At 42.3% G+C, this 19052-nt stretch overlaps 1 protein-coding gene across 11 annotated transcripts in view; it reads left to right on the forward strand.

The window, feature by feature from the left end:
* The window catches only part of TANC2 (tetratricopeptide repeat, ankyrin repeat and coiled-coil containing 2), a 164137-nt gene that overhangs the window by 65176 nt on the left and 79909 nt on the right, over positions 1–19052 (forward strand). For 8 of the 11 annotated variants that reach the window (XM_088067949.1, XM_014261032.2, XM_014261034.2 and 5 more), the window contains 2 exons: positions 6524–6631; positions 15557–15705. In XM_088067949.1, the coding sequence (XP_087924075.1) occupies positions 6524–6631; positions 15557–15705 (257 nt within the window). The remainder of the gene's footprint in view (positions 1–6523; positions 6632–15556; positions 15706–19052) is intronic. The other 3 variants (XM_014261036.2, XM_088067954.1, XM_088067955.1) reach the window with 1 other exon arrangement.

A 19052-nucleotide genomic window follows, 5' to 3' on the forward strand; every position in this document is an offset into this window, starting at 1 on the left:
TGTTAACCTTCATTGTATGTACTGTCACTGATTTAATTTTGTAAAAAAAATTATACCTAAAAAGTCTGATTACACACAGCTGATACATTATTTCTTCTGGTGTCACAGAGAAGCTGTGGCTGCCCCATCCCTGGAAATGTTCATGGCCTGGTTGGATGGAGCTTGGAGCAAGCTGATCTAGTGGAAGGTGTTCCTGCCCATGACAGGAAGTCGGACTGGACCATTTTTTTAAGGTCCTTTCTAACCCAAACCATTCTAGGGTTCCAGGATTAGTGCCACAGCAAAAATAATCACGTGGCCCGTAATTTCCTCTTTACGGCTCTTCCCTCAGCCCAGTAAAGGGTCCTTTGGGTCAGGGGAAGGACAAAAGCTTAATCCGCCGTGTGCTGGGTTTTGTCCAGCTGTGCTGAATGTGACTGTTACTTGTTCCAGGAGTTCCATGAATCAATAACTGCAGCACTAAAAACATTTTCTTTCGAGGGAGGCTTCAATAAAGTCATCTCTGCACAGCACTGTGGAGCTGCTGGGATGCTTCCAAACATGAGTCAGGCTTTGGCATGAGCTGGGATAAGTGGAAGATGGGAATGGAAGATGCACTGAGCACCCACTTTTGCTCTGTTTAAGTCCAAGCTTCCAAAGTTTGCTCTTCAAACCATGGCTCTGGCTCTTCCCGAACATAGTGCAGCTTGGGCAGGATATTGTGAAACTTAAAGATTTTGAGGATTTAATTTGAATACCAAATTTATGTTACAAAAGAGGCTGTGGGGGTTATGAAGGTTGTGGCTTTCTCATTCCTGGAAGTGTTAAAAGCCAGGTTGGATATAGCCTTGAGCAGCTTGGTCTAGCAGGAGGTGTCCCTGCCCATCCAGGAGGGATTTTGACTAGATGAACTTTAGGGTCTGTTCCAACCCCTTAACATTCTGTGATAAAATTGTGCTTATGCTAGTTAAAAACACAATATTAATGTGCAAAATTCATCTTTACCTCAGCTGGATTACTCATAAGAGATGAGTGTGTGGTAAACACCCAATGGCAAGGGTTTGGAACTAGGTGGTCTTCAAGATCCCTTCCAGTCTAAACCAGTTTGTGATTCTGTGGAACATGCCCATCATTTTTCGCATGTTTTCACCTCATCAACCTGTGATAAACGAAGTATTTTTACACAAAGAGAGCAGATTTCGTTATTTCATCCTCTTGTGACAGAGGAAGTTTCAAAGCACAGGTGAAATCCAACTGTTTAACATGGGGAGAACACAAAACTAGGCAAACGCTGATTTTGAGCCAAGCTGCTTGGCCAGACTCTGCTCAGGACCTGCCATAGGAGTGATCAAGGAAAATTCAGGCACATGGCCACATGTGTTTGTGTTTTATAGCAATGAAGTGTGTGAGAGTCTCTGAGTAAAAAGCTGTAGTAGTTTGTATTGATGCAGTTTGGGCAGTAATGTTCATTTTCCTAGTTCTTGTAAGGGACTGGTGCACAGAGAGGCGTCCAGGTTCCCTGGGATGGATCAATCCATCATCTGTGCAATGGGAAAAGAGTTGCTGTTTCCTCCAACATTTTCCTTGGACATAGATAAATCTGTGTATCTTTATGGGTGTACACACAGACAAAGATATCTGTGTGTGTGCTGTAGTCAAATTGTGGTGTGGATTCAGATCTGCTGAAATAAAACCTTGTTCAATCAGGTCATTAGGTGTTAATAACTCCTTGTTAGTAAAGATTCCCTTCAGAGCTCAAACCGAATTTCATAGCTGAAACCTTTTGCTAATCCATGATAATTTTCTTTTATCAATGCCTTTTAATCTAAAGAAAACCCTTTTTTAATTAAAATACTAACTCACCTATAAATGGTTAAATGGCATAATAGAAAATGCAGTAGAATTAGGGAACTCAATAGGCTGAAGGAGAAAGTAGTGCTACTAGAGATGCAATGATTATTCCAAAAGAACAGACACATCCGGATTTATTTTGGTTTGGTTTGATGTGGGAGTAGATGCTTGGCATTGATCACAAACAGCACTGCATTGGTCCCAGTACTACATGCCGGTTCGAAAAGATAAACCACCAGCAACTCCTGGTCATAGTAGGGGTCACAGCTCTGCCAAACTGCTCATCCAGACTTGGGAATGGGAGCCTCAGTGGTAATTACTATGGGCATGCAAGTTTGAGGGATGTTGTGAATGGGGCAGATTGTTTCAGTTTGCCGGGTGGAAACAGAACTTTCCAAGTGCTCTGAATCCCTGTTTTTAAAGAGAGTCTTAAAAAGTCAGGCTGCTGATGCTGCAGTTACTAATGAAATACTTCCCCTATTGTTAGTTTAACACAGAATCCCAGACCTGGTTTGGGTGGGAAGGGACCTTGAAGCCCATCCAATCCCATCTCCTGCCACGGGCAGGGACACCTTCCACTATCCCAGATTGCTCCAAACCCTGTACAACCTGGCCTTGGACACTTCCAGGGATGGGGCAGCCACAGCTGCATCCTGTGCCAGGGCCTCCCTACTCTCACAGGGAACAGACTTGGTCCCCACTGGAGGACAGACAACCTGCTGCAGAAAGTGTCATAAACGAGCCATCTAATTAAATTTTCTGATTGCTGGCAGATTAGCAGCTAAGTGTTTTGCATTACATGGTTAATTCCTACCCTGGAATAAGCATCACTTTCCTTGTGCAGGAATAGTTGCTGGCAAAGTCAAATGAGAATTTTTATTTGCATCAACAGAAGAATTTTCAGTTTTGCTCTGCTGGCTTGGGCACCAGTGGGGATTGATCTCACTAAGAACTACAGAACTGGCCCCAAAAATGTGCAGTTTTGGCTTGAAATAACATCTCAGCCACTGAAATTGAAGTTCCTACTTCAGTAGTAGCAAGTCATAATATGCTGCCAATATATGATGCGTGTATGATGTCATCACTCCATTGGGCACAGGACTGGCCTGTGAGGTGGACATAGATCATGGGCTGCAGCCATCAGCTCCTGGCTGTCATCAGTGACAGGTGGTGGGACCCCAGGGACAAGGTTGTGACTTTAGGTTCTATGTAATCAATATGCTTTTCTGAATTAAATGCTAGTTTTGCAGTTCTAGAAAGCCAGCATTGCTAGTGACAGCCATCTTTACTCAATCCATTATATTTTTATAACTGGTTATTGCAGACATCCTTTTTCCTGGTGTTCTTGGAAGATGTCATTTTCTCTGCTCAAAAGAACTGCAGTTGTGTAACAGGAAGGGTTATTTTCATGCTGTTTAGGGCCTGGAGCTGGTCAGTTTCATACAGGAAATCCTTACAGGAATAAAAGGCCTAAAGGACTCAGCAGGTACAGAATACTTCAAATAATTGTTTCATGCTTTTGTTAGTTTTTATAATTTGTACCAGAAACTCATCCCATGATTATGATCATAAGATTTGCCTTTGCTCTCAGGAGCAAAGTTCAGGACCGAGAAAAATCGTTGTGCCTTGAAAAGCCACTTTTATAAAATGATCAGTGTTATCCGTTGACATTTGGCTGTAGAGTGTCAAAACAGATTTTAGAGTTTATGACATTGTCATATGTTATTTAGTCCAGTAGAAGACTAATGCCCAAATCTGAATCTGTCAGGATAATCTTCATTTGAACATGAGTCAGAGGTGCTTAATTCTTGTACGTGAAAATCCTCCTTTCCTGTAATTGAGTTATGGGTGAATTAGGAGGAGTTTTTGTCTTTTCCACATTTAGGATATTTGTAATAACAGAAATTCTTCCTTCGGTGTCTTTTCCCCACCTATATTTACATGGAGAGCCTTGTATTGACTTCAGCCTTTTAAAGTAAACTGTTGTTTACTTTAACAATGTGAGTCATGGTGACATGGTGTGTCTTGGCTGGTGGAAGTGTGTTTTTATGGCTCAAGTCATGCTTTTAAGGAAACGAAAACATGATAAAATAGATGCCAGGCCAGGCTGGACAGTGCTCTAAGCAGCCTGGTATAGTAGAAGGTATCCTTTCCCATGGCAGGGAGTGGAACTGAATGAGCTTTGAATTCCCTTCCAACACAACCCAGTCTGTGATTTTGTGATGCTATGAAATGCCTTAAAATTATGTGTGTGGTAGAACTTGCAGTATGTGGTATGATGTTCTTTATTGCCCTCAAGAGAAAAAATGGTGGATCAGCTTGTTCGATCCATGAGCTGATCATGTCTGCCTGTCATCAGTCAGTTCTATAGAGAAGGCAGGAATTAGTGGGGGAATGAGCACCTCAGTGAGGCGTAAAAGAGATCCACAATGTAAACGTAGAAATAAAGCCCAATGGAATGGGAGATTGATTCCATCCTTACAGGTGAGGCAAACGGTTCAGTGTTGATCTGTCAAAACATGCAGATCCTGCATCTTCCACAGACCTGTGTGTCCACACAGCAAGTGGTGTGGTGATCACATTGCCCTCTCTGTGTTTATTAAAATTCTCCTTCCTCTTTTTAAAAATAACCTTTAGTGCAGAACCTTATAGTGACAGTCCCATCAGTTACTAACATTTCTTGAACTGTGAAAATCCTGTTAGCGTTGTATTTTAGAACACAGTGAGCACTGCCACATGTGCACGGGATGATATATGATCCTGGTGTCAGCCAGAAATTATAAAGACAGGCTATTTTTAATATGTATTATAGAAATGACTGTTACTGAGACTGTGGTAAAACATATTTATTAAAGCTGCAATTAAAAATGAAATATTAAAGGATTGACCAGTGCAAAATTATTATTCTAAACAATTTTCAGCTCATAGCAATAATCTTCTCAATATTAAAATGTTTTCATTGTATCAGGATCTGGCACAAGATTGTTACTGGGAATGATTTTTCAGAGGTGTTGGCCAGTTTGTGGCTGTGGGGTTTTTGTGTGTGCACATGTTGGATTTTTTCCAGGGGGGATTATATAGAATCGACTGCTGGTTTCTAGCGTTTAGAATCATTGTGTGTTTGAGTGGTGCTGCACATCCATGAGCATTGTGGGATGGGGGACAGAAGGGGCTCCAGGCTGTCTGTATCTTCCTGAGTCTCTCACATTCCTCCTGCCTGGCACTGCTCCTGTGACACTGGCCCTGATGGGCTTGCAGGGAATGTGCTGGCAATATGTCTCATATTCATCTAGGAGTTTCATGTGTGAAATGGAAATAATACCTGTTTTTCCTCAGCACATCTCCTAAGATGGATCATGAGGGGGTAGAGAGGAGGGTTTTTAGCACACCTGTTTTGGTGCAGAGATGGGGGGTTGATTCCTTGCCTTTCTTCTGCTTCACAGGGACTCTATTGAAAAAACATACCCCAGTCGTCATCTCTGTTTGGCACACTCTTTTTAAAAGGAATTCTGGAATCACTACTGTGTAGCTTGGTTAGAGGGATCTGGTTGTGCTTTGTCTATCAGGCTTCCCGTCCTTGGACCTTCTCAGCCGTTCCCAGCACCATGGCAGCTCCCTAAAACCAAGAGATTTGTTGCTGCCTCAGAGATCATTCTCTGACCTGTTGAGCTTTTATTACAGGAGATGCAAAAGAACAACCCCCCCAATCTTTAGTTGCAGATCCCAAATTTAATTTGCAAGACAATGGAACTATAAATATAAATTATGTAAATGGAAGGGCAGAAGCACTGACCCCTGGAATCGGTGCTGAGGGGCTTTTCAAATTAGCCTTTCATTGTAATGGGCATGAGAGTTTAACTTGGAAATGCAATATGACAATCTCTGCATGTAACTTATTCTCCAGCTCTCTTTCTCTGGTCTAGAATAAATTTATAGACTTTTACTTAGCCCCTTTCATTAATTTTACTCCAAACAAATGTTGTACAGAATTTCTTGTCTTTTGGAGTTCAGACTGGAAAAACATGGAGAAAATCCCATTTTTCTGGCACTAGTGGTCAGTGCTGCTTTGTTACAGACACTTTTACCTTTTCCCCATCCTCTGTTAAATCTCTTGATCTTTTATGGATTTGCAAGGATAAAAGTGGAGTGCTTCTTTTGGGCTTGGAGAGTGTTAGCTTTGCTCTGCTCTTTTGTGTTGAATACCAGACCTGTTTGGTGCAACAATGAGACTGTCTTGAAATTGAAATTTTATGTTCAAGGAAACAATTGCTGAACATGGCATTTATGTGTTCAGATATTTACAGTTAAATATCTTAAAGCTTGATGGGCTCTGTGTACCTGTCTATCATCTTTGCTTTTCCACAGTTGCTGAATCCTCATTTGCTCATTTGCTTCCTATAAAAAAAATCTAATGAAGTAGGAGAAAAGACAAAGTTTTAGAGTATCAGGAATGTGTCTCAGTGTTCACACTCTTTAAAGTCAGCCGGTGCACTTCGAAAGTTTAAGAGCCATCTCCTTTGTAAAGAATGCAGATAATTGTTTTCCTGGCAAAAAGAAAAAAGAAAAAAAAAAAAAAGAAAAAGGTAACCTGATATGAGTCTGACAGTGTCGTTTAGTTAAGTGCTTCCATCTGTTGCTTGCTATTTCCCTTACTCATGACCTCTCTTCTTCTCTCCCACTTCTTCTCCTTTAGCCCCTCTGAGGAAAGCAAAGTTTGTTGAGAGCCCTCGAATCCCAGAGTCTGAGCTTGGCTCCCCAACCCTCTCTGCCCAGAAGCTGGACGTTGATGCATTCTGCCCTGGTAAGCTGCATGAGAAGACTCTGTGCAGAGGCAACAGGCAGAAAGATTTTTTAAATGTGTAATGTAGCTCCTTTGGCCAGGTGGTTGGTTGGACCTTCCCTAGCTAAGTTTTGCTGTCTTGGAAATTTGAATAAGTGTTAATTTGTCATAATTGCCCATTTACATTTGTTTCTTGCAATTTTGCATGTGGCTGCTCTCCCCTCAGAAACCGTCAGAATAATTTAGAAGGTCTAGAGAGTTGCTTTTGAGAAAATAAAAATGAGCCAGTAAACATACTTCTTTAAATTTAATTTTTAATGCTGGTATGCAGAGAGGCTGCAGTAAAACCACATCTCAGAAACATCATTTAATCAGCTAAAGCAAAGCTGTGGGACCTTATTACCTGCATCCAAGAACATTGGCGTGTTTACTTTTATTTAGTTTCTAAAGAAATACCTTCTAATTTATGTAATCTGTAGTAGTTGCTCTGAAACATATACATGTTGCTTGAGGCCTCTGGTTGAAAAATAAATAGGAGTGGGTCATGTCCCTTCCTGGCTCAGTCCTGTTCATGTCTGTCAGTTTGGGCAGGCGTTGCCTAAATCCCCCAAGCCCCGGCAAACCCAGCACATGTGAGTGTCTGGAATCTGCAGCTCAGTATCATTTCTCAGATTCTTCCTCACTTGGAAGTGGCAACCTGGGGAGGGCTAGAGTCTCTGGAGGTGCTGGGAGAAGGCTGAAAGCAGCAGCAAGTGTTCTGGTGGATTTTGTGCTGAATTCTGCAGTTTCTTCTCTTGGCTTTCCTTGATTATGAACCAAAGGGATACATACTCACTATAGGTTTTGGATGGAAAAAAGAGTGTTTGAAATGGTGTGCAAATGTGTGACATCTGCCTCTGAAATCTGTAGCTACAGTAGCCAAGGTCATATTAATAAATGACTGAAATTAGTTTATTTCTGTGGCTGATGAACTTGAAGAAGAGCTTGTACTCAAAACTGGAGGAATTAATTGAATGTTGTCCAGATTTTGAATGTGGGCTTTCTTGAATGTATTGTGTCTGAAAGAGAAGTTGTCTTGGAAAATCAAGACAGTTCCTGTGCTTGGCAATGCCTAATTTGAGACCACAGTTGGCTGAAAAGTGCTTCTCCTTTTTCAATCATCATGAATTATAATGAAAATTTTTCTGCTGCTGCTGCTGCCCGTTTTTCTAACTGAACGGCTTCAACTGTCCTAATTGTTAGTAATTATAAACTTGTTATGATTGCATCCACAGAGAATTATCATTGCACTGTAAGATTGAAGAAACGTAAATTCCACATTCCCACACCCAGACATGTCCCTCCCCTCTTCCAGAGCTTTGGAGGGCAGGACTCCTGCCAAGCCCAGGGATGGGCTCTGACAATGGGATCTGCAATTTCTTTAATTTCTTTTTCTGGTATTTGATCTCCTTCTCTTGCTGATAGTTTAGTGATCTGAAAGGAAAAACAGAGTTTTGTACTGCCTTGAAGCGTCATTAAGGAAGGAAAAATGTGACAACGGCAGAGTTGTCACAGTGGAATCATAGAACCAATAACAGTGGAATCATAGAACCTTTAGAGCTATCAAGTCCAAATGTAAACCCAGCTTTCCCAAGACCACCATGAAACTATATCCCCAAGTGCCATCTTGGTATACTTGGAACAGGGAAACAGGATAAGAACAGAGGAGTACATGCCAGGAAAGAACACGGACTTTAGAGTCAAGGTGGAAACTGCAGGTTGAGGATTCAGGTTGTTTCCATTTCCTTAAATGTGATCCCAGGGAGCTGTTGGGGAGTTGCTGTCTTCACATGTGCCCAGGTCCAGGGACTGTGGCCAGGTTTATGCTGGCAGTTGGGACAGGCAGGGGAAGAGAGGAGGATAGAATCCATTGGGGAAGGATTTCTGAAGCTGTTCATGGAAAAAAAATGCCAGAATTTGTGGATGCTTCTGTGAAAGTAGTAGTGCTGCTGAAGGTTTTGCTCATCTGAAAGGCTGGATTGAAGGAGATCAAGATACAACACCTTGGAAGAAGTGGGTGGTTGGGAGAGGATCCTTGTGTAAATAGGGAAAGAAAGAAAGAAGAAAGAGAAAAAAAAGAAAAAAAAAAGAATTGTGGTCAGTTCACAAGGACCAAAGGGGATATAGCATCCAGCTCCTGATGGGAAGGTGGAGGAAGAGTCCTACTCTGGATCATATCAAAGCTTCAGGCACTGACTGGATTCAGTTTTCCAAGGAAATTCAACTCCTTTCTTCTGTACTAGGTTTATATTAACCCTCTTCTAAAGCGTGTGCCTCCTGTGAAAGATATAGTACACAGGGCTAAATCGCGAACATTTCCAAGAATAATGGTGTGAGTTGAAAGAAGGAAAAAAAATTAGGCTGATGATCTGCCTGGCAGTGGAGGGGAGGTGGAGTGCTTTTTAATGTGATCCCTGGCAAAAAATGTAATTAATTATACACCTGAAAGCACTTCCAAACACTAAATAGCAAATAAAAGATAATGTTAGCTATACTGCATATATAGGAATAACGAGTTCAGTTTGAGATGCTGAGAGGTGAAATTTTGCTCAGTATCTAAATGTTTATTTTGAGGCTTCAGGCGAAATTCAGCACATTCCAGGGAGGTGGTTTCCTGAGCAACCACAGTGCCACTGCCTGGCCCTTCATGCTGCTGGGGGGAAGATTTGCTTGTGACATGTTCAGTGTGAGTCAGTGTGGGGGAGTGACGTGCCAGCTCTGAGGAGGGAGAAAGAAGATCACGATACCGAGTGTCTTTTGAGGGAAGTTCTAATACCAAGCAAAAATAGTAAAGTTTTAAGCTTGGTATAATTTATTTTTTTAAAATTATTATTATTATTACATTCATTTTATAGAGAAAAGAGTATAGATACCTTAAAAATAATTAAATCTTCTTACATGAAATTAGAAATTGGCCCATATTTTATAGTTGTTGTAGCTAAGATGATGGCAAAAAAAGCTGTTCCACGACTTTGAAAAACCCCTTTCTACTGGAATTGTCACAGAATAACCTGAGTTGAAATGGACCCACAAGAATCATCGAGTCAAATCAAAGTTTCTGTAGATGGTTTTGTAGTTGCAGAGGTTGTTCAGATTTCAGTCCAGCACTTCTTGACTTGGAAGTGTTCCTGGTGGAGGAGTTCTTCCTTGTCTCTTCTCTGTGTGGCTAGTGAAGCACAGCTTTCCCACCCCCGGAAATGCTCAAGGCCAGGTTGAACGGGGCTTGGAGCAACCCAGTCTAGTGGGAGGTGGATGGTGGAGTGGGATGAGCTATAAGGTCTCCTCCAACCTAGACCATTCTGTGACTTAGCAGAGACTTTATAATGAGGGTCTCAGAAGGTTTCTGATCCATCTTCCCTCCTTGTCTCTGCTCCAGTCCTGCAGACACTGTTCAGCAGAGCCATTTGTATTTTCCCTGCTGTCAGCCTTCTGAAGACAGGGAGGCTGGGGATGACACTCTCACATACATCATTGCTCTTAAAGAAGAATAATGTAGAATAGCAGGAATTTACCTTCAAACCTCTGTTGTTCAACTGTCAAACCTTTTCTGCAGTGATTCTGGTGACTCAGTTTAATATGTAGGGGTTTTCCCCCACTTTATCACACCTCACTCCTGCCAAGAGGCGCTTCTTGTGTGGGGAATGCTGTCCTGACTTCCTGGTTCTTAGTTGTGGTCATGAGGGAATCCTTTGAGCTGTTTTTGGTTTTTCATGATAGCTTAAACATGTTTTGACTTCTAAGTGCTCAGAAAACCTATTGGAAACGATCAGAGATGGATGGTGCTTTCAGGTAATGGCCTTTTGCCTCAGATTAATGTTTGCAGTTGCGTCTTATGTAATTTATTACCTTGTTGTCGTGTTCCAAAGGCTAAGTCTGTTATGACATTATCTTTTAATTTGATTAACTCCTTCTTCAGAAATTTTGGGACACAAATCTTGAGTATCTGGTTTGCTTGTTGCACATTAGGCTGGAAGGCATCTGTTTTCATCCCTGATTGATTTAGGAATCACTGCAGTGCTCCCACCACAGACCAGAGAGGGGAGTGATTTACCATGGCAGCGGCACTTGTTCATCTCATCACTCCTCTTTCTCTTCCTTTGGTTAAAGAACCGTTGAGCTTGACATCGGCTTGCTGGTGCTTCTCTCTTTTTGTCATGTAAAATGTGTATTTTTCATTTCATGCTATCTTCGTGTTTCTTCTAAACACAGCAAAATGCTTGTCAGATCTTAGACGAAGCCCTTTCAGAGGGAATGCAGGAACCAGCACTGCTCTCTGATTTTTCATTGAAAAGATACAGGTGCTAAGCCAAAAAATCCTACAAAACCCCAAACAAATTTAGCCAGCAGGATTCTGGTCCAGCCTCTGTCATATTGAACAGTGATAAAGTGGGGGGAAGGAGAGGGAATAATCAAACCAACCGTGATCTGACAAATGGTTCTACTGTTGAATCTTGTGGTTGTCCCAGCACTGTCAAGCCCACTGACCTGAAGGGAATGTGAGATGATTGTGATCAGCCTAATTGCAGTAGAGCCATAATTTGGCACATTGGTTGCTATGGAAGCGATTGATTTTTCTCATGCTGTTCCTGGGAGGATGCTGCTGGTTCCTTCTGCCATATCAACAGATGAAAGCAGTTTCAGAATAAACTCCTGTATTATCAAACAAGTCCCAGTCTGGTCTGAAATTCTGGATAGGAGGGGGGAATATTGAAGGCATTTCTAGAGTTCCAGGTGTGAATTGGAATCCATTTGGGATTGGCCACAGACCAGTTGCCATTGGGTGTCACTGAGTTTGCTTGAACTGGAAGTTGCAACTTTGAGGATAGTGGCTGGGTCCAGAGTTTAGGGTTTATTGAATCTTCTTACCAAAATGGAGTTGTTCAAGTTAAGAAGTGAAAAATCCCATAGATTATCTCCATATGTTTTAACTGTTAAATAATGTGAGACAACATGCTTTTCTTGAAGCTTCCTGGTGCAGTCCATTACTAATCAACCCTTACAACCTAGGGTTTGGGTTCATCTACCTGGAAGAGAAAAAAAAAGGGAAAAAAAGAGGGCCTAGGGCTGTAAATGATCCAGATTCTGTTTTTGTGATGAACTGCCCAACTTTAAAATGTGTCTGCTTTCAAAGATGTAACCTAGATGGCTCCTGAGGTGTGTTTCACTTCAGATGCTTCAGCAGCAGCAGCCTAGCACCTCCGGCTGCCCATCTGGATGGATCCCAGGGAATCTAAGGAGTTGTTTCACCTCAGCAAGCAGCAGTGCTTGATTTCAAATGGCCTATTGGGAAACAGTAACATTTTTGTGCTAATATTTTGGCTTTTTGAATATTTATCACTTTCTGCCAGCGAATAAATGTGTACATAAGCAAACTAACCCTGATGGTTTTGAAACTGCCAGTGATGGGCCTATGAGGATCAGTGTAAAATGTTTTCTTCCACATCTGAGCAGGTGGGGCAGATTTCTCCTTGATTGAGTGGCTCTGGCAGAGGAGTTTCCTCTTGTAGTGTATTATTTTTTGACAAGAGCAGCCCACACTGATGCTCTTGAATCCCAGCAGGGTTTGGATTGGAAGGCACCTTAAAGATCATTCAGTCCCACTCCCTGACATGGGCAGGGTCACCTTCTACTAGAGCAGGTTACTCCAAGCTCCATTCAGCCTGTCCTTGAACACTTGCAGGGTTGGAGGCAGCCACAGGTTCTCTGGGCGACCTGTTAGGAAGTGTGTGTGCTATCAGGCACAGTCCCAGCAAGTGTCCATGCTCTGCTCTAAAGGAGTAGAAGTTTTTGCCATAAAAATACAGCTGGAGGAGAGGGGAAAGAAAGGAAGCTAACTTCTGCAAAGTGCTGAGGCATTTTAGCACTCAGTGTGTGATTCTTCCCTGGATCCATGTTGCAGCTCCCTCAGTAAACCAAACAAATCCATAATTGTTCACCTTGCAATAGTTCTGTTCCTACTCAGTGTCTGTCAGGCTGGATTAGGTATGTGTTGGCACTCAGTGGGTCCCAGCACAATGACAACCTGACCTGTCAGTGTTAGCACCATCCCATTTGTGTTTGGGATCCTTGATGTCTTTAGACAAACTTCATTTTCCTTCTTAGTTGTTGAGTTCTTTAGGAGTTCTTTAGGTGGGGCTTAATTTGAAGTTAGCCTTTGCCTTGTGTTTATGCCTGCCCTAAGTGGAAATACAGGGATGCTAAACAAGGCAGGAAGGAAGGAGATGATGGTTGTTAGAGGTCTTGGTCATGGTTGTGCTGATCAGTGACTAGAGTGATTAATCAGTCCTCTCTTTTTCCTTCTGGCTCAGATATTTATTCCCAAATCCTTTAGAATCTAGAAGAAATGGTCAATAATTCTACTTCTTTTTTTCCTACAGTGTTTTGGGATGCTGTTATTTTGTTTCACCTCTTTATGGAGGCAACCCCCTTAGTATTAATTTTATCATTATTGTTAGCTGTAGCAATAGATGAAGGGGTGGTTACATTTGTAGGAAACTGCTCCATTCTTAATCTTCAAGGTTAAACTCAACCTTCAAGGAGTGAATTTTGGTTGGGAGTTGTTCCCAGCACTAAACCAAAGGAAGCTGGCTGTGCCCAGTGCCCTGCATCTGCCTCACCTTCGAAATCCTCCCAGGTGGGCAGTGCAGAGGTAGATCCAGCTGTTCCTTTCTGCCCAGATGTGTAAGTCAGCATCATTTGAATATTTTTAATATCATGGTTGTAAATACAGAAAGGGGAATGCACAATAAGCTGTGAAGCTGATGCCTTAAGTTTTAGCTTTCATATTTTCCAGATTCTGTACTGCATTCATATAGAACTCTGAACTTCATATAAAGTGTCAGCAAGTTCTCCTCACTGTGTAGTCAGACACAACAATCCTTTTCCAGCCTGAGAACCAAGGACCATTGCAGTTTCAGGCCCAAAAAGTGTAAACAACAGCAAATTGAGGAGAGCAGCCTTGGGAGGATGTGACTTCATAACCTGAAGCTGTAATTGGACAATTAACCCCAGTATGTAAATAGGCCAAAACTTATAAAAGTGTAAAAACGTGTGATCCGTCATCCATCTTGGGTGGAGCCATGGCCAGGCTCTTGTACTGCCCAAGGTGTATCCTTTGAAGGCCTTTAATACCTACTTTATTCCTTTACACTGTCTAGCCTCTCTTCTAGGTAGCCTCTCAAGGCATCAGTGCCATATCTAGGGAATGGCTTTTACCAAAAAAGTCTAACTTCAAAAAGGTAGTCTACCTTTTTAAAGAAACAAAGAACCTTGGAAATAAAAGTCTCTCTAGTTTTCATTTTACATAAATGTCTCTGTTCTGGCTTGGGCTCCTAGAGCCGGTAAATGCCCACGGATTGACTGTGGGTGGTCAGCAGTTCCACAAATTGGGCCATCCGTCTAAATTTGTCTCTCTTATATCTATTGGATTCACGTCAGCCTTGGTTCAGGCAGTACAGTGGGGATTCAGTAACTGATACAGCTTATGTGGACTTACTCTGTCATCCATTTTCATAACAGTGAAGCCATTGTGGAAGGACAGCTCCAGATGCTCAACTCCCAGAGCTGGTAGTGCTTAGGAATGCAGTTGTGGTTGCATGGGAGATGCTCCCGGATTTTTAATTTGAAGTAGTGCAGATGAGACATCCAAAAATCGCTGTAAGTTTCTGTGAGCTGTACTCTGTGAGGTTAAATGAGAATTTCTGGAAGCAACTGGCTTAAATTTCTTGAGGTTTTGTACATATTCCAGATTCTGTGATCGGTGGGTTTCAGTTACAGTTATCAAAAAGGAATATTTTATTTAAAGTAGCATCCTTTTACTGTTTTACTGTTAATGCAGGCTTAGTGCTGGAGGAACCCAAACCAGGACAGAGCTGGGAAACAGAGATGGGCTCTTTTCCAGATTGTACATTATCAGATGAATAATTAACTGTAGACTAATTGCAAATCCTAGTAAGTCTCCTATAACTGCACTAAGCACAGTATTACTTCAGTGTAATGTGGTAAGAACTTGACCTTCAAGCTTTAACTCTGGTGGTGGTGTGAGCAGGAAGAACTTGACTTTAAGAACCCAAATTATATCTGTGATACTACAAGTCAAAAGCCCCCACAGACTTTTGTTACAAAATTAAAAGGATACAGAAAAGCCAGTAAACATGCCTGGCCTTTTCCCAGCGTGCATTGCTAGCTTTAAGCTTGTCTGTGCTGCTTTCCCTGCAGGTGGTGGAAAAAAAAAACTGAACAAATTCTCAGAAATGTTGGTTTTGGCCTGTTTTGTAGACTTGATGAGGAATTGGCAGGCAGGTTACTTTGTGGCATGGCCCATAGGGTGAATGCAGAAGGTGAGTTGCATCTGGAGAGACTTGAATTTCTAGATGAGTGTGTTGGGGACAGCAGGTGACAGTGGAAGTTGCGTATGTATTTTCTGTCCTGGTCTTTCCTGTTAACTACTCAGTAGCACAGGTTGGTTGCTCTGCAGCTCGTGGACCACCTTCCAAATGGCTCTCATAGCATTGTCTTCTGTGTGAGTAACTTGGAGGCAGTTTCTGTGCCTCCAAGAAACAGAGGGAGGAGAGCAAACACTCTCTCTTCTCCGATGCTGCTGCAGAAAATCTTGTTCCCTGCTAGCTCTGGTGCTTCTGCTACCTAGGTGTGCTTCCGTGGGAGGTGCTGAGAAAATAACAAGCAGTGAGAGGAGAAGCAACAGTTAACGCTGGAGAAAACTTATACCTATGTTACATGACCTAAAATTAATGACCAGCATGAAATGGTAAAACAGACTTGAATAACGTGAATAACCTGAAAACCCGGATACTGAGGGTACACAACAGGTAGTGGTGTGTTGGTAAAGCCACTGGGCAGCAGCCAAAGTAAACAATTCCTGTCTGAATCTGGTTTCCTTCTGTTTAGGTGATACTGAGCAAGAGCTGGGACCCCCTCCATCCGTAGATGAGGCAGCAAACACACTCATGACTCGCCTGGGCTTCCTCCTCGGAGAGAAAGTCACGGAGGTTCAGCCAGGGCCCCAGTACAGCATGGAGGTGCAGGACGAGAACCAGGTATGAGCCCCCCGATCCCCAATGGCATGGGTTGGGATCACTGTGGTGTTTGGGAGAGGGTGGTTATTGTCTAATTCCATGGCAACCAGGTGTCTCCTAAGGATGGCACCTTTGCATTGCAGCATATGCAGTGGTGCTGAGGTAAAGGTTGTATCTCCTCATCATGCAGTGACTCATCCTTAGAGAACAGCAGGCCGTGGTTCAGGGTTCAGCCATGCAGACAGCTTCCGTTGTTTTTCTGTTTCGGCATGTATAGGAGTGGGCAGTGTTTCTAATCAGATTATAGTGACCAAAAGAATCTGTATTTGCCTGGCATCTTCTCTGTGATATATCTGAAGTAATTCATTAGTTTTACATAAAGACTCACAGTCTCTGCAGAAGGGAGAGGAAAATAGTAATAGTGTGGTTTTACAGATAGTCACAGTTCTTGCTCATATTTGCCCAACAAGGTCACTTCATGCTTGAAAACAGATAAAGAAGGCAAATCATAAAATCTTTATTCTGGTGGAACTTGTTACACCTCTGGCTGGCTGGAAAGCTTTGGGCTATGATACAGATTTTATAGAAACTGTCTGAGCCTGAGTTTCTCCCTCCTTTTCCTCAGGTATGGACAGTTAGCAATTTTGCTGAGAGTGAAAATAGGAGGCTTTCCCTCCCCCCCCATCCCCGCCCCTTTTTGTATTTAAATTGACAGTTGGACAGTATGCAGCAGAAGAGCACAAAACTAAGCAGCCATTTCCAATTCTCTGTTCTTTTAATTGTCATTGGGTGACTCTGCATGAATCACTCAGATATTTAACATAAATGTAATTCAGAGAACCTGAATTCCTTAAAAAGAGAGTCAGTGAAAAGTGGCCTGTCCTCAGCACAGAATGGATGTGGACCTGTTGGAGCAAGTCCAGAGGAGACCATGGAGTTGGTCCAAGTGCCTGAGTCCCTCTGCTCTGGAGCCAGGCTGGGACAGCCAGGCTGGGAGTGTTCAGACTGGAGAACAGAAGGCTCTAGGGAGACCTTAGAGCCCCTTCCAGTGCCTAAAGGGGCTCCAGGAGAACTGGAGAGGGATGTTGGACAAGGGCCTGGAGTGACATGAATGGCTTCCCACTGCCAGAGGGCAGGGTTAGATGGGATGTTGGGAAGCAATTCCTCCAGGTGGGGGTGGTGAGGCCCTGGCACAGGGTGCCCAGAGAAGCAGTGGCTGTCCCAGGATCCCTGGAAGTGTCCAAGGCCAGGTTGGGTTGACTGACTGACACAAGACATTTTTTATCTCCAGCATGAGCTAGTTTGAGTGAAGGCCAAGAAATGTGATTCTGTAAAGTTTTTGCCTTTAACACGTATGTTACACTTTTAACACTTTCCGTTCAATTTTTTAAAGCAAGTTGTGGGTTTAAAATGGACTGTACTATACATTGGGCTAGAAAATGTCCTTTTAACAGGAGCCTATTTCAACTGAATGCTTCAAGGCCAAGCAGAGCTTTCTACTATAAATGGTTCCTTTTGTTGTTACCTTTTGACAAAAATTAAAATCCCATCTTTTCACTAAAGCCAAAGATGTCTTTGGTGAATAAATAGAAGAAAAAAAAATCTAAAGAGAAATATTAGAGACTTGTCCTCTAAACTAGATTGATGTCTTGGGCTGTGTGCTAATTTTTGCATGAAAAAGTTTTTTCCAGGGCCTTTGAATGCTATTCATGTTCAGGAGAAGATAGAGTGAGGCTGGTTCCTCAGTTACTGAGTTAATTTTTTCCTTCCTTTGTAAGCATCTCCTGATGTCAGCACTTGCCTTGAATCCTGGAATACTCAAGGTTGGAAGTGACCTCTCGAGGTCAACCCGTCCATGGACCCCTGGTGGCAGGGCTGGGTTCACTGAGGGACTGTGGTTCTCAGGGCTCCCCCAGGCAGGGTTTGAAGATCTCTGCTGATGGAGATCAGTGGGCTCTCCAGACAGGCTGTTTTGGGGCTCACCAACTTTTAACTGTGAAAAACATTTTTCTTCTGCCTAGTAGAAAATTTCCTCAATGGAACCAGGGACTGTAGCTCCTTGTCCTTTCCCTTTCCACACTTCCAAGAAGAGTGTGGCTGTGTCTTCTCTCCAGGCCCTGCAGAGAGTGGAAGGGTGCAGCTATCCTTGGATCCAGTGTAGCTGTCCTTTCTGTAGGCTGAATCAACCTTCTCCATCAGCCTCTCCACCTCAGCCCCAGCCATCTCACATTTTTGGGGCTCTTCTCTGACTCTGCCATCTCCTACTGGCTGTCTCAGCAAATAAATCCTGTTCAAGCTAAAGCTGCTTCCAAATTGCAGCAAATTTTGAGAAAACCTCTCCAGATCTCCATCCCAAACTGAATTTCTTCCTCTACACTACTTACAGTTATGTTGAAAATCATGCAGTGAGACATTAAGGGATTTGCAAAGATTAATTCTTCTATTAATCATTGATTAATTAAAATCTGATTGAGGCTTTGACCAGTAGTTTGCACTTGAATCTAAAAATTAGAACAGTCTTTTAGGTTTTAATGTGTTAATTTACATGAGCTGAGCAGAGAATACATTCTTTGTATCAAAAGCTGCTGCTTGTTATTCCAGCCGTGCTTTGCCTTCTCAGGCAAGGCAATAATTATTTGCCATCTCACCAGAGCTTAAGCTGAAAGGAAGATAAGGAATGGGAGCATTTGCACTGAAACTGCCCAATCTCTACGTCTCTACGTTGCCTTTTCCCCCAGTTGCTTTATTTTGAATATATCCAAGGATATATTCTCTAATCCAGATTGTACTAAAATTGTCTGTTTTCTATGCTTTTAATCATGATTCCCTTAATGGGAGATCCCAAATGATGAGGATTAAATCTTTATTCACCTACTTTTTTGGGAAATTCTTTCTAACTGTATTTTCTGCCAGAGCAGCACAAAGGACACTGGGGCTCTGGCAGAACAGAGTAATTTTTCAAAATTCAGTGAAAATGTGACAGATGAAACAGCAGCAATAATAATACAGAATGTTCTGTCAATGGAAATTTATATTTAAAACTCGCACAGAGGAACATTTTTCTATATCAATACAAAAATAAAACATGTCAATCAATGCCAAGTGATATACTGTGTTATTTCATAATTTCCAGTTGCAAGGAGCTTGTTCTTCAGGAGCTGCATTGATAACACAGCAAATAAAGGAACTTCTATCACTTCTGGCATTTCTTGAAACAATAGTTTTATCAGCTGGAGGGAAGATGAGTGTACCATCCTTGCAGTGAATTTTAATTTGCTTTAAAGTGAAATGATTTCTGTGTTAAAGTCAGTGGATGTTATTTTGTACTGAGATAAGTTTCAGTGGGAATTTGTTTAAAATTATAGTTA

Source organism: Pseudopodoces humilis, chromosome 29, assembly GCF_049639895.1.
Source record: "Pseudopodoces humilis isolate 2021_Gansu_Grassland_sample_001 chromosome 29, ASM4963989v1, whole genome shotgun sequence".
Classification (NCBI taxonomy): domain Eukaryota; kingdom Metazoa; phylum Chordata; class Aves; order Passeriformes; family Paridae; genus Pseudopodoces; species Pseudopodoces humilis.